Below are 13,570 nucleotides of genomic sequence, written 5' to 3'. Positions count from 1 at the left end.
CAAAACATATCACTATTTTTATTAAATAAGTTTTTTTTCCTTTAATTTATTTATGAAGCTGAATTTGGCCCCTCTGTTTTTAAATGCTAGATTTGAGTCATTCAAAGTAATAAAATGTTAAATTTGTTCTTGGTTAGAAATAGCTTCCTTCAATCTTCTAAGAAAGTAAAGAGGCAAGGCCCCAAAGGAGAAACCAAAAGGAAAGAAAATCAGGAACTGTAGTTCATTCTTATCATCAGAAAATAAAAAACATACATTTATACTATGAAACGAATGCCTATAACTTTCAACTACATAATGTTTCATTTCGTACAAAAATCCATAATCTACAAACAAAAAAGCAGCTCAATGATGTGAATCAACTATACAAGCAAGATTTGCATGTGCAAGAGGCCGTTTATATTTCCCTCTTCAGTAATTCCTGCAATGTGAAGACACAGAATTTGTTTCATAGAAGGTGAAAGCATTAGCGTTAATCATTGTAGCTCCTTTCATCTCAAAGGGTATTATTAAACAGTGTTCTTACCTGTTGGGTGAACATAAGCGATAACTGCGCTCTCTCCTTCTTCTTGCGTTTGCATTCTCCACACCAGCTAGGAAAATCTCTCTGATATTTCTTCAACTCTCTGAAAGCCGAACTGTGACAGCAACATGAAGGTTCATGCATAATGTAAATTATGATTTGTAATCCAAAGTTACAAGGGGAACAGTGTGAGAATTTTGCTGCTTCAGTGAAACAAGGGGTCATTCCATGTCAATCTTTTGTTAAGAAAAAGTGATTGTATACCTTCTACACCAGATGATTAAATTCATCCTGTTCCCAGATGTTGTAGGTCTTGCACCATGCCGTTGACGACCAGGATGAAGAATTGCGTGTCCTGGAACATGGGTATAATCGAAGATCTCCTACAAAGATACGTTATTGTTATTTACTTAACAAAGTAAACGTCTGCATGAAATTTCTATATTTATCACCAATGTAATAATACTCTTTTGTAAATATCATGTTTCTAATATTTTCCTGATGCTATTGAATTTCGGTATGAATGACACGAAATGTATCACTCAGAAAGTTATAACAAATTTGTCCATTAATGCACTTAAGAAATGAACCGTATGTTAGGATTTAAGTGCAAGGTAGTAAACATACCCCTGGCTCGGCTTTCGATAGTACATGTTCTTCACATCGAACACCCTGGAAGAACAGTTCTCCGCCAGAAAATTCTTTTCCCAAGCAAACATTCAAGGAGACTTCTGCATCATCCACATGTAAGCCTGCAAAAATATTGCTCTTCAGATTTCAACAAAAAAATCTGGTGTAAGAAGACTCCTTACCGTGCAAAGTTCAGCCATTTAGATTGCTTGTTTAGGAGGGGTACGATTATAAAATATTTATTAAAACGAATAAGTATGAATGGAATTCCATATAAACTATCATTTTATTTGTTCCACTCCAAAAGGCTCTCAGATTAGAGAATATATAGTTGTAACGAAAATTTTACCCTCCCACTCCATCCCCCAACCCCCAAAAAAGATAAGATATCTTCACTACATAAAAATTAATAGACAAAACAAGAATATAAGGCATTGTGGCTAACAATGTAACAAAACTAAATATCTCAGTATTTGATACAATCTGAAAAATCTAATACATTTTTTCTTCATATCCTTTAGTTATAGTCATAAAAGAATCAAAATCTGTAAGATGCCAGGTATATAAACGCCTATTCCATCATGTGTATGATTAGAGTAGAATAACATAAAAAGATAAATAGACATGCTTGAAACATTAAACTCCATTTAGGTTCTAAAAAAATATAACAGATTGCATCTACAAAGCAGTGACCAAATTCAACGAGTTGGAGAAACCTACCAAGTTCGACATCTTTACTGATTCCATATTCAACAACAAAACCATGGTGAGAGTCCAACGTGGATCCACCAAATTCACTGTAGAAAACTACAAAAAAACATTCAAATTGCACAAGTGAATTCATGTCATTATATCAGTTTCCTCATCTCAGTCATCATTTTCTAATTCATTCTCGTTAAGAAAAATAAACAAAAACCTCGTGATATGGGATGTATGAAATCACTCATAAATCTGTCAAGCATGGTTTCCAGCCCAAAATCTTCAAGAACAACACCATGTTTATTCATAGCATTAGGGCGCATGATTCTGAGTTTGGTACCACGAACCCATCTTTCCAAATTATCCACCTAAATAATCAGAACATGAAACACTAACATAAATTGATAAAATTATATAGCATGAAAAGGAAAGGAAGGGAAAGAAATGTGATACCTCAGACATCAGTTTTTTACAAAATTGTGGTTGAAGCATTTCAAATGTATAAATTCCTGTACTAGGTTCAGCCATTATACTTCTAAAACTTGCTTCGGTGTTTTCTTTAATTGCTCTGAGAAATGATGGCGTGAAAAAGTTCTCAGCATTCATAGTATATATCTCCCTATGTAGTGGCTATAAGAAAAGTCAATAACCAGTAAGATCGAGCAACATTGGAAAATCATGTTGCATACAGAAACGAGAAAGGATAACTGTTCTCGTGCAGAAATTTCTAATGGTAACATGTGCTGCTCATTCAAAATTCTCACAGACAAGTACCAAATAAAATATCTCTCCTGTTAAAAGTGTAGTATAAATTATTTCAGCAGCACCATCTCCCACAATTTCAGAAAGAATCATAAAAGGAAACCATCAAAATATTCAATTCACCGATGAGCAAAACTGCCATTTTCATATCCTTTGAAAACTTACTGGATAATTTAATATGATCTTTAGCCTGTACTCCCTCAGCTTTTGAATCTGTTCAATTCAACATAAAATAACAAAAACTCAAAGAGTGAACAATAAAACCAAGCCAGAGAAAAAAAAATTACAGGACAAAACAAAAGAAACACCTCTCCTCTACCATACCAAGAATAACTCCACATCAACAAAACAAAAAAATACCATGCTCACCTATCATCACCTTTTTAGGCTAACTAGTAAATTTGTAATGCCAGAAACCAAATAGCACATGTCATGATATCTTCTAACACAACTGTAGACAGAAATCCATATTATTTAGACTTCCAGACTAGAGGAAGTCAAGCACCCGTAAAACCAGTTGACATGCACAGTAGATGTATCATTTTCAAAACAGGCACAAGCGAGTACTGCCAGTCCCAACACCCAAGACAGCACGCCAATAAAATATAAGGATGACACTATTCTAAGAACTAGAGATACCAGACTAATACAATAATGATTTGGAACCATAACTCACCTTGTTAATTAAACAGACATGGCCATATTCAAATCATGCATCACCATTCAACAGAACAGTCAAAAGTACAGAATAATCCAAATTATTTGCCAACAATAAAGCGAGGCAACATGAAACAACCTAAATTCATACTCTCCCGTCTTCCAAATAGAACAAATAAACAAAACTTTCTGAAACAAAACATCAGTGCAGGCCTGGCACCAACAAGGCAACACAAACAAATAAACAAGACCTAACCAGAATAAGGGCAAAATAAAAATGAAATTTTGATAGAAAAAACTTAAAGGGCACCCCATGAGGGAGGGACGTTATTATGGTTACGGTGACAGTGACACTCACCCGATTGCGGTCATTCTCAGGAAAATAGCGAAGCAGAATGTTCCTCATATAACGAAGCTTAACCTCACGTGAGAGGTTGAGGAGATGGGGAGGCAAATACTGTTCCAGTGAGCCGAAGACGTGAGGATTGAACTCCAATTGAAGGTCTTCATAGTTTTCAGACTTGTGATCTCGCTTGGGGCTTACGCACAGCTTATCGCAGAGCCTATCGGAATTCAAATTTCCGACTCTCCCTGCCGTATGTCCACCGGAGGGTCTAGGTTGCTGTGGAGCACTGTACTGGTTCTGGGACATCTTCACTTAGAAGAACAAAAAAATGAGCAATGCGAGATATATATATATATATATATATATATATATATATATATATATATATATATATATATATATATATATATATAAACAATTTATTTAAAGTTATATTGATATTTATTTTCCATTTTTATTGTAGTATCTTTTAAAAATTATTAAGTTAAATAAAAAAATAATTTTCATTCCATGTTTTATAATTTTAATTATATTTTTAGAAAATAGTTTATAACAAAATATTTAGAAAAGAATATCAATTATAAAATATTATTTTTAAACATAATGTAAATAAATTTTTAATAATTATTTAAATTATTTAAATTTGATTTTTTTATTTGAATTAATTTCATTATTGTGTGAAAAAATATATTTATTATAAGGTATAAATAATTTAAATGCATTTTCATATTAAAAGTTGTAAAATATTATTATTTAATTCTATAAAATAGAATATTAATACTAATTATATTTTAAAAACTTTTTAAATTTTATAAAATAGAATATTAATACTAATATTTTATTTTCTTAAATAGTCCGTTTATCTGGTAAAATACTAGTATATATACATTTAGAAAGGATGGTAGAAGACAATGACCTGCACTTTTTAAATTTTATTCAAAATATCAATAAAGATGTTCAATTAATCAATTGTTAAAATTTAATAATCAATATTAACAAAATCATCTAAGTGTTAATTGTTTCAATTGGAAAAAGTTTTTGGAGATTTCTTTGTTAAAAGTATTCAATTGACCCCTTTTATAAGAAACAGTACCTTTTTGGTCTTTCTTCTTACACCTCCATTGTTTTCTCCTCCACCTCGATAAGGTGTGTGAAAAGTAAAATATACCCATTCATGAAGTGGCTTATTGAAAAATTATGTTTTGAATTATGTAATTGAAAATGAATTTTTTATTTTGTGTATTCATATAAAACTTGTATTTTAGATTATACATTCTCAAATACAAAATTTATATATTAGAATGTATTTTTTTTTTAAACTTATCAATCCATAGTTTTTTTTTTCTCTCTACTATTCTCGGTTTTTCTTTTTTAAACTTATATATTAGAATGTTAGTTTTCAAGTATTCAAAAACAATAGCATCAGTGTTATAGCCATTAGATATAGTAAGAAGAGAAGGAGAAAGAAAAGAAGCATGGACAAATGTAGAGAGGGAGGGACAGAAAAGGGAAAAAAATGAGAGAGAGAATTTCAGTTATATATTTGAAATGAACAGATCTAAATGTGAAAGAAATTTCACACAATAGGAGAGACTTCATAACCTTCGCGCTTTCTAGCTGCATCTAATTCTAGATTTGCCATGCAGTTCCAAAAACATGTTTCATGGAATTTATATTTAAACAGATCTACCTCACAACATCATTTGTCAAAACAAGCATCCAATCTAAGAATTCTTTGTTATGTCGCTGCTGACATTTCAAAGTCCATCAAACCAATGGTATGATACTTTGTTAGTTTCATAATTACTTTTTACTTATCACGGTATTTTTTTAGTCTGGATTCTTTTCATTTTCTAAAAAGTCACTCAAATAGAACAAAAAGTTGATTTTTTTTAATTTATAGGAATTGCTTGGTCAGAAATGTCCTAAGATTTCAGTCTTGTGGCCATGCTTCCCTTAATCTTGTGAACAAGTAAAGAGGCAAAGCCCCTGTCGAGAAACGAATGAAAAAAATCAGGAACTCAAGTTCCTTATTATCATAATTAGAAATTAAAAACATTCAACTATTAAACTATAACTATTTTACTCTTTGGTTCATGTAACCCTATGAAATGGATGCCTATTACTTTCAACTTGAAGTACATTTCATTTCGTTACAGATAATCCATAATTTAGAGACAGTAAAGAAGCTCAGAGGTGAGAATCAACTATACAATATGATTTGCATGTGCAACATCACGAGGCCGATTGCATTTCCCTCTTCATTAATTCCTGCAACGTGAAGACACAGAATTGCAACATTAACAATAACATTAATCTTAGATGTCCCTTCAATCTCAATGGTGGTTATTGTCAATCAGTGTTACCTGTTGGGTGGCCATAACTAACAAACGCTCTTTCTCCTTCTTCTTGCGTTTGCATTCTTCACACCAGCTAGAGAAATCTCTCCGATATTTCTTCAACTCTCTAAAAGCCGAACTGCGTGACAACATGAAGGTTCATTCATATGAGATTGACCAGAACTATGCTTACAATTTGCAATCTAAAGTCACATGGGGACGTGTGAAAAAATTGCTGCCCCAGTGAGAATTAAATGATGCAAATACCTTCTACACCAGAGAATTAAGTTTATCCGATTCCCAGATGTTGTAGGTCTAGCACCATGCCGATGACGACCTGGATGAAGAATTGCATGTCCTGGAACATGGTAGTAATCGAAGATTTCCTACATACATATGTTTGGTGTTATTTATTTAACAAAGTAATAAAGATGCTCATGTGAAATTTGTATACTTATGACTAATGTGAGATCTTTTGGTCAGTATCATGTTCTAATATTGCCATAATATTATTCAATTGCACGATGAACGACATGACACGTATACAACTCAGAAATTTATGAAGTTTGTCCATTAATGCACTATGGAAATAAATTGCCAGGTATGACACTGAAGTCTCACATTAGAAGTATGTCAGATTAAGGAACAAGGGATACAGAAAGAAAACCATCCAGAATAGTGGAAGGGTATGAATAATCAACTGGTGGGTAATACCTCTTTAAAGTTTAAAATTGAACTCAGATATATGCTGGAGATCAATGAAGTTAAATATAAATTATTCAGCTTAAATAAGAGTGAGGTAGTAAACATACCCCTGGTTGGATATCTGAATTTACATGTTCATCACATCGAACACCACGGAAGAACAGTTCTCCACCAGAAAATTTGCCTCCCAAGCAAATATTTAAGGAGACTTCTGAATCGTCAACATGGAAGCCTGAAAAAATATTTGCACTTTAGATTTCATCAAATGCACATAAAGCTAATTTGTTGGGAACAGCCAACACAAAGCATGCAAGATACACTTGTATACTATACAAAACATGGAAGCATCTAAGGTAGGCAATATAACAGGAGAAAGATCTAGCGTAGAAACGAATTCGTGAGAGAAAGTATCTAATAGTCATGATTTGGGGTGGATTAACGAGTAAGGCAACAAGAGATAATTTTGTAGTAGAAGAGTAGATACATTTAAATTTAACACAAGATAATCCAGAATGACAAAGTTATCAATCATAGTTAGAGTGAACTTGAATTAACTGAATTAACATAGTATTTATTGAAATGAACAAGGGTTGACTGGAATTTCATTATAAACTATCATTTTTTACCTTCCATTCTGAAAACTGTTGAATTAGAGAATCTATACACGTAATGAAAAATTTATCCTCCAAAACCATTCATCCCAAATATCTTTAGGGGAAAGATAAGGTACCCTACTACTCAGAAAAAGAATACAAAACGGCCATATATGGCATTGCGGCTGAAAAATATAAAACCTGAATATCTTGGTATTTCAAACAATCTGAAATCTAATCCATTTTTTTCTTTCTAATCCTTTTTGTATGGCCAAATAAAAGAATAAAAATCAGCAAGATGAAAGGTAATGTGTATAGCATAAAGAAATTTTTCAAGCATATTAACATAAAACTATAAATAGATTTGCTTGAAACAATAAACTCCATTTAGGTTCAAAATACTATTACAGATCCCAGACAATACCATATGTACAAAACAGCGACCTAAATTTGAGAACCTACCAAGTTCCACGTCCCTATTGATTCCATATTCAACAACAAACCCATGATGAGAGTCCAGTGAGGATCCACCAATTTCAGAGTAGAAAACTACAAAAGAAAAACATCAAATTGCAAAAGTTAGTCAACATTAGTTATAGTTCAGTCATACTGTTGTAATCCATTCTCATTAAGAAAAATAAAAAATAACCTCGAGACATAGGACGTATGAAATCACTCATCAATCTGTCAAGCATGGCTTCCAAGCCAAAATCATCAAGTACGGCACCATATTGATTCATTATATTGGGTCGCATGATTCTGAACTTGGTAGCATGGACCCATCTTTCAAAATGATCCACCTAAATAATCAGAACTTGATAAGAACATACATTGATATAGATCCGATAAAATTATATACGCATGAAAAGCAAAGCAAAGAAATGTAATACCTCAGATACTAGCATTTCACAGAATCGTGGTTGAAGCATTTCAAATGTATAAATTCCTTTACAGGGTTCTGTCATTATACTTCTAAAACTCTCTTCTGTATTTTCTTTAATTGCTCTGAGAAATGATGGTGTGAAAAATTTCTCAGCATCCATACTATATATCTCCCTGTGCAGAGGCTACAATCAAAAGTGAAAATAACCAGTGAGATTGAGCATGATAGAACATACAGAAAGGAAACAGTATGACTGTTGTTGTTTCAGAAAATTCAAATCTTAACATGTGCTTTTTTACTGGCAATTCAGGTCTCTCTGGCTCTTATTGAAATTCATTTCCACAAGGTTCTAAGTTCAAATGTCGTTAACAGCAAGAACATCAATAGCATCTCCCACAATTTCCAAGAGAATCATAAAATGAAACCATCTAAATTTTCAATTCTCAAACGAACAAAACCGCCATTTTGACATTCCATAGAAAACTTACTGGATAGTTCAACATGATCTTTTGCCTGTATTCCTTGTGCTTTTGAATCTGTTCAATCCAAGGTAGAATAGCAAAGTCAAAAACTCAAAAAGAGTGAACAACAAAACCAAGCCAAAAAAGTAAAAATACCAGAAAAAAATAAAATAAAAACATCTCCATTATCATACTAGGAATTGGTCTCATTTATCATCACCTATTTAGGTTAACAAGTAATTTAGCAGAAATGGCAAGTCAATAAATTTTCTAAGACAAGTGCAGACAGAAATCCCTATCATGTTGACTTCTACACTTGAGAATGATAAGCTTTCAGAAAACCCGCTAATTGCATGGCAGATGTATCATTTTTCAAGATAGGCGCAGGCAAGTACTTCCGACGGACAAAAGAAAAGATTGGCATTTTTCCTAAGATTTAAGAAGACAAGACTATAAACATAAATGATTAGGAACCACATCTTTGATGAAAGACCAACTTGTTAAAAAAACATCATCATCTTCACAACATGCACTCGCATTGAGCAATCAAAATATAGAATCATCCAAATTGTGTGCTGCCAATCAAGAAAGACAATATGTAACACAATTCAAATACTTACTTTTCCCAATTCCCATCAAAAATTTCCCAAACCAATCGAGAATGCAAAAAAGACAGCAACAAGGTACCACAAACGAAACGAGAGCCTATTGACCCAGGGCAACATCAAAATGAAATTTTAATTCAAGAAACGAAAAAATTGAGCGCTTCCAAACTCCAACACCCATCTGGGCCCTTCAGCCCACCATCATTTTTCAAACACAGTGAAGTCAACAAAAAATTGAAAACACAAAAAAGTCCAAAATTGTAGCGGCACCCACCCGAATGCGCTCACTCTCGGGCAAATATCGAAGCAAAATGTTCCTCATGTACTGAACCTTAACCTCGCGTGAGAGGTTGAGCATGTGGGGAGGCAAATACTGCTCCAGAGAGCTAAACACAAGAGGGTTGAACTCTAATTGAAGGTCCTCATAGTTTTCAGACTTGTGGTCTCGTTTGGGGCTTATGCAGAGGCTGTCTGAACCTCCCACTCCCACGTATACATTGGAAGGACGAGGTTGTTGTGGGGCACTTCGCTCCAAAGAAACATTCTTGTTCTGAGACATCACGGTCTTTAGCACAGAGAAAGAGAATGAAAGAAGAAAACTGAAAAGGGTAATTGTTGTGAGAGTGAGGGTGGTGATGTGCTCACACTGCCCTTCAATTCATCGTGTCTCTCTGGTTTTGGTGGTTTTGCTATGACGTTATAAGAGAAAAACATCCAATGTCTCTCTTTGCAATAATCTTTGCATTTATAGGCTTTACTATTTTTTTTTTCTTTAACCTGTTTTTGTATTTTTGTTTTTAGTCCCTACTTAGTTTTCAAATTTGTATTCCTAACATTTTTTATCACATCCGTGAAAATGCACCCTAAAGTGTTATTAACAAAGTTACTTACATTGATTAAAGTTATAAAAACTTTGTTTAATTATAAGAAAAAGTAAGTATTTTTAAATTATAAAAAATAGGGTAAATACTAAATTTAACATCTCAGAGAACACCACGAACGTCATAAACATCAACATTTGAGTGAACTTTTAGTATAAGTATGAAAACCTAACATTACAAAATCCATAGAAAATAAAATAAACTATACTTTTGGATATTATTGGTAGATGATGTAATCGTTAAAAAATTAACGATTACAAATTATAACAAAGTTTTGAATGAATGCGTAATAATTGATGAAAGACACGGTTCAAATACTCACTAATATTAATAATAATATTAAAATTTAGGTTTAATTATTAATTTATTGAATATATTTAGACTTGTGAATTATTTTGTTCTTATATATTTATTACTCATGTTTATTAAATAGAGGCTATTTAATTTTTAAATTGACTTAACAGCCATTAAAAATGTTATATACAAATTTTGATAACTTTCTATCTAACATTTTTTTTTTCTGCATTTCCTTTCACTCCTCATCACCTCCATTCACCCGTCGTCATTTTCGTCTACTCTCTCAAAATCTGAACCTCACAAAAGTACTTCATAGAGCTATTAGTGTTGATTTTTTTTTTCTGAAAACTTTTCATTTTTTTAAGATATTACATGATTATTTTGACTTATTTATTTTACTTAATATTAAATGTACAAGTATAACTTAATTAATGATTGAGTAAAAAGTAAAAATACAATTACAAAATTATTACTATTATTGTTTGCTATAGAAATACATTTGTTTTTCCTATATGTATACTACTCACGATTTTATCACATTAAAATGTATATAATTTTATTTTTTTATAATTTCATTGTATAATATATGTGTTTACCCTGCTCATCCGGGTTGAACCCGTGGTGAGTCGGGTTGGTGGATTAGCTCACCAATCCGCAGATAAAAGGGTCACATAAAGTGTTGTTTATTAAGTTTGACTTTACATTTCGGTCATGTTAGGTTGTTTTGTTTTAGCCAACACATAAATAATTTATATTTTTTTAATTTTGGTTTATATTTTGATTGTATTAAAGTTTATTTAGATTTTAATTAGAATTATAATTTAGATTTTACTGAAAAAAATAATAATTTGTATTTTTTAATTAAGTGAATATGTAAGCCAACCTATATAACCTGTCAACCCGTGCTGGACCGGACATGGTTCATTTTTTTGACTCGCGAAAATGTGAGCCGAGTTGAGTGAAATCAGACTAGGTTACCTGTTTTGACAACTCTAATAATTACATGATTATTTATAGGTTAATTTGGTCCCTATTTTTGTTTTGTGTTCAATTAGGTCTTCATTTTCGTCAAATTGTGGTCAATTTAGTCATTTTCACTAATGGTGTTTAAATAGTTAACGTTTTTAAAGAGTACATCCCACGTGTCAGCCCCAGTTTTTTTTTAATTTATTTATTTTTTTTTTTTAATTTTTAATTTTTTATTTTATTTCAAAAAATTGGTCCATGTGTCCATGCTAGTGCCATGTGTCAGTTTGTGATAGTATTATTATTTTTATTCAATTTAGTCCCTATATTCGTTATTTTTATTCAATTTAGTCCCAATTTTTGTTACAATAAATCAATTTTATCCCTTTCAAATTGACACTAAATTTAATATCTTTTATACAAATTATATTAATATTTTCTCTAAAATTGACATTTCAATTTATTATTTTTTAAATTCAATTATAAATTATTAAATTTAATTATAAATTGAATTAAATTCTTATATTTAATTGCTAAATAGAATATAATTATTTAAAATATTATAAGAATATAGTTATTAAATTTTTTTCTAATATTTATATTCTAAAATATTTTTAAAATTGGTATATAAAAAATTTAAAATATTTTAGAAAAGTAAACTAATATTTGTAAAATTAACATTTAAATATAAAGTATTTTAGATTTTAATATCTAAAATGCAATAAAAATATTAAATATTTTAAATTTAAATGTGAATTTTACAAATGTTAATATATATTTTTTAAATTTTAATAATTATATTTTAATAATATTTAAATAATTATATTTTATTTAACAATTGAATCTAAGAATTATATTCAATTTATAATTAAATATTATAATTTATAATAGAATTTAAAAAATAACTAATAATAATGTCAATTTTAAAAATTAAACGATTTTGTTTTAACAAATTTTGGGAGTAAATTAAACAAAAATAACGAATATAAGGACTGAATTGAACAAAAACAACGAATATCAGGACTAAATTGAACAAAAAAATAATAATACAACCACAAACTGACACATGGCACTAGCATTGACACGTGACACAATTGTGACTTGACATGTGGACAATTTTTTAAATTAAAAAAATTTAAAAAAATTTAGAAAAAATAAAAAAATCCAGGAGCTGACACGTGATATATACTGTTCAAAAACGTTAATTATTTAAACACCGTCAGTGAAATTATCAAATTAACAACAACAATTTGACAAAAATGAGGACTTAATTCAATATAAAACGAGAATAGAGACCAAATTGAATAAAAATAATAAAAATATAAACCAAATCTATATTTAAGACTTATTTATAATGTGGATAAGAACTTTTTAATTATTATTATTATGGTAGTAGAACTGATTTAAAATTAATGTTTTAAGAAATTAAAGTTTTAATATTAACTATCTATTAACTTGTTATGAGAAAAAGTAGTTAGTCATTGTTAAGTTGTATCTTTCCTCTTAATTATATATTTTTTAAAGGAATTTAAATTTCAGAATTTACTAAAAACCGAGGATTTGTCAGCAGTTTAAATTTAATTTAATAGTACAACTTTGAATAATATATTTTGTTTCACTTTTTTATAATGTATATATAATATAGTAGTAGTTATACATGAAAATTACAAGTACCGGAGAAATTATATTAAATCCATTTTATTTTTTTGTTTTTTTGTTTGGCTTTTAAATAGAATATTTATTCAATTCTTTCACTCATTATTTGTATATTTGATTTTTTACAAATGAACTTTTCCATTAATCTTTGTCAAGAGTTTGGTGAGCACATTTCAAATGATTCAGCACAATCCTCATTAATCTTACTTTTTCCACCTTAAATGAACAATTCACATCTTTTGTTAGAAGATTTCTCTGTGAGACACTTATGATTTTCAGGATAAAAGGTTAAAAATCATCCATTTTTTCATAACTTCATCTGATGGGAGATGAGAGAGTGTTGTAAGAAGCTTAAAACACTATTTGAGTATCATTATTATCTCGGTATCATGATGAAGAATCTTTACATTAATTCCATATAAAAAATATTATATTTTTAAATTAAGTATAAAGATATAATAAGTATGTACATATATAAAAAAATATCTTTAAACAATAATCAATTTCAAAATAAATAACAATTTTGTTATTGTGCTTATTTATATTATTGATTTAAATCGGTCACAA

General features: G+C 30.2%; 2 protein-coding genes across 2 annotated transcripts; both read right to left on the bottom strand.

The window, feature by feature from the left end:
• Positions 1 to 200: 200 nt before the first annotated feature.
• Positions 201 to 3,944, bottom strand: LOC114190419 (2-oxoglutarate and iron-dependent oxygenase domain-containing protein CP2-like). Its single transcript, XM_028079292.2, has 9 exons — positions 3,630 to 3,944; positions 2,780 to 2,827; positions 2,306 to 2,482; positions 2,070 to 2,220; positions 1,874 to 1,960; positions 1,151 to 1,275; positions 788 to 906; positions 527 to 638; positions 201 to 421 (listed from the first exon to the last, which is right to left on the bottom strand). Exons 1-9 carry the CDS (start codon positions 3,921 to 3,923, stop codon positions 398 to 400), a joined length of 1,137 nt encoding a protein of 378 aa, XP_027935093.2. The 5' UTR covers positions 3,924 to 3,944; the 3' UTR covers positions 201 to 397.
• A 1,677-nt stretch (positions 3,945 to 5,621) lies between these two features.
• On the bottom strand, positions 5,622 to 9,901 carry LOC114190435 (2-oxoglutarate and iron-dependent oxygenase domain-containing protein CP2-like). Its single transcript, XM_028079312.2, has 9 exons — positions 9,478 to 9,901; positions 8,626 to 8,673; positions 8,145 to 8,321; positions 7,904 to 8,054; positions 7,717 to 7,803; positions 6,769 to 6,893; positions 6,224 to 6,342; positions 5,984 to 6,095; positions 5,622 to 5,888 (listed from the first exon to the last, which is right to left on the bottom strand). Exons 1-9 carry the CDS (start codon positions 9,760 to 9,762, stop codon positions 5,853 to 5,855), a joined length of 1,140 nt encoding a protein of 379 aa, XP_027935113.1. The 5' UTR covers positions 9,763 to 9,901; the 3' UTR covers positions 5,622 to 5,852.
• Between the last annotated feature and the right edge of the window lie 3,669 nt (positions 9,902 to 13,570).

Source organism: Vigna unguiculata, chromosome 7 (assembly GCF_037176805.1).
Source record: "Vigna unguiculata cultivar grain cowpea cultivar isolate G323 ecotype 2 chromosome 7, ASM3717680v1, whole genome shotgun sequence".
Taxonomy (NCBI): Eukaryota; Viridiplantae; Streptophyta; class Magnoliopsida; order Fabales; family Fabaceae; genus Vigna; species Vigna unguiculata.
This window is presented reverse-complemented; position numbering and strand designations above follow the sequence as displayed.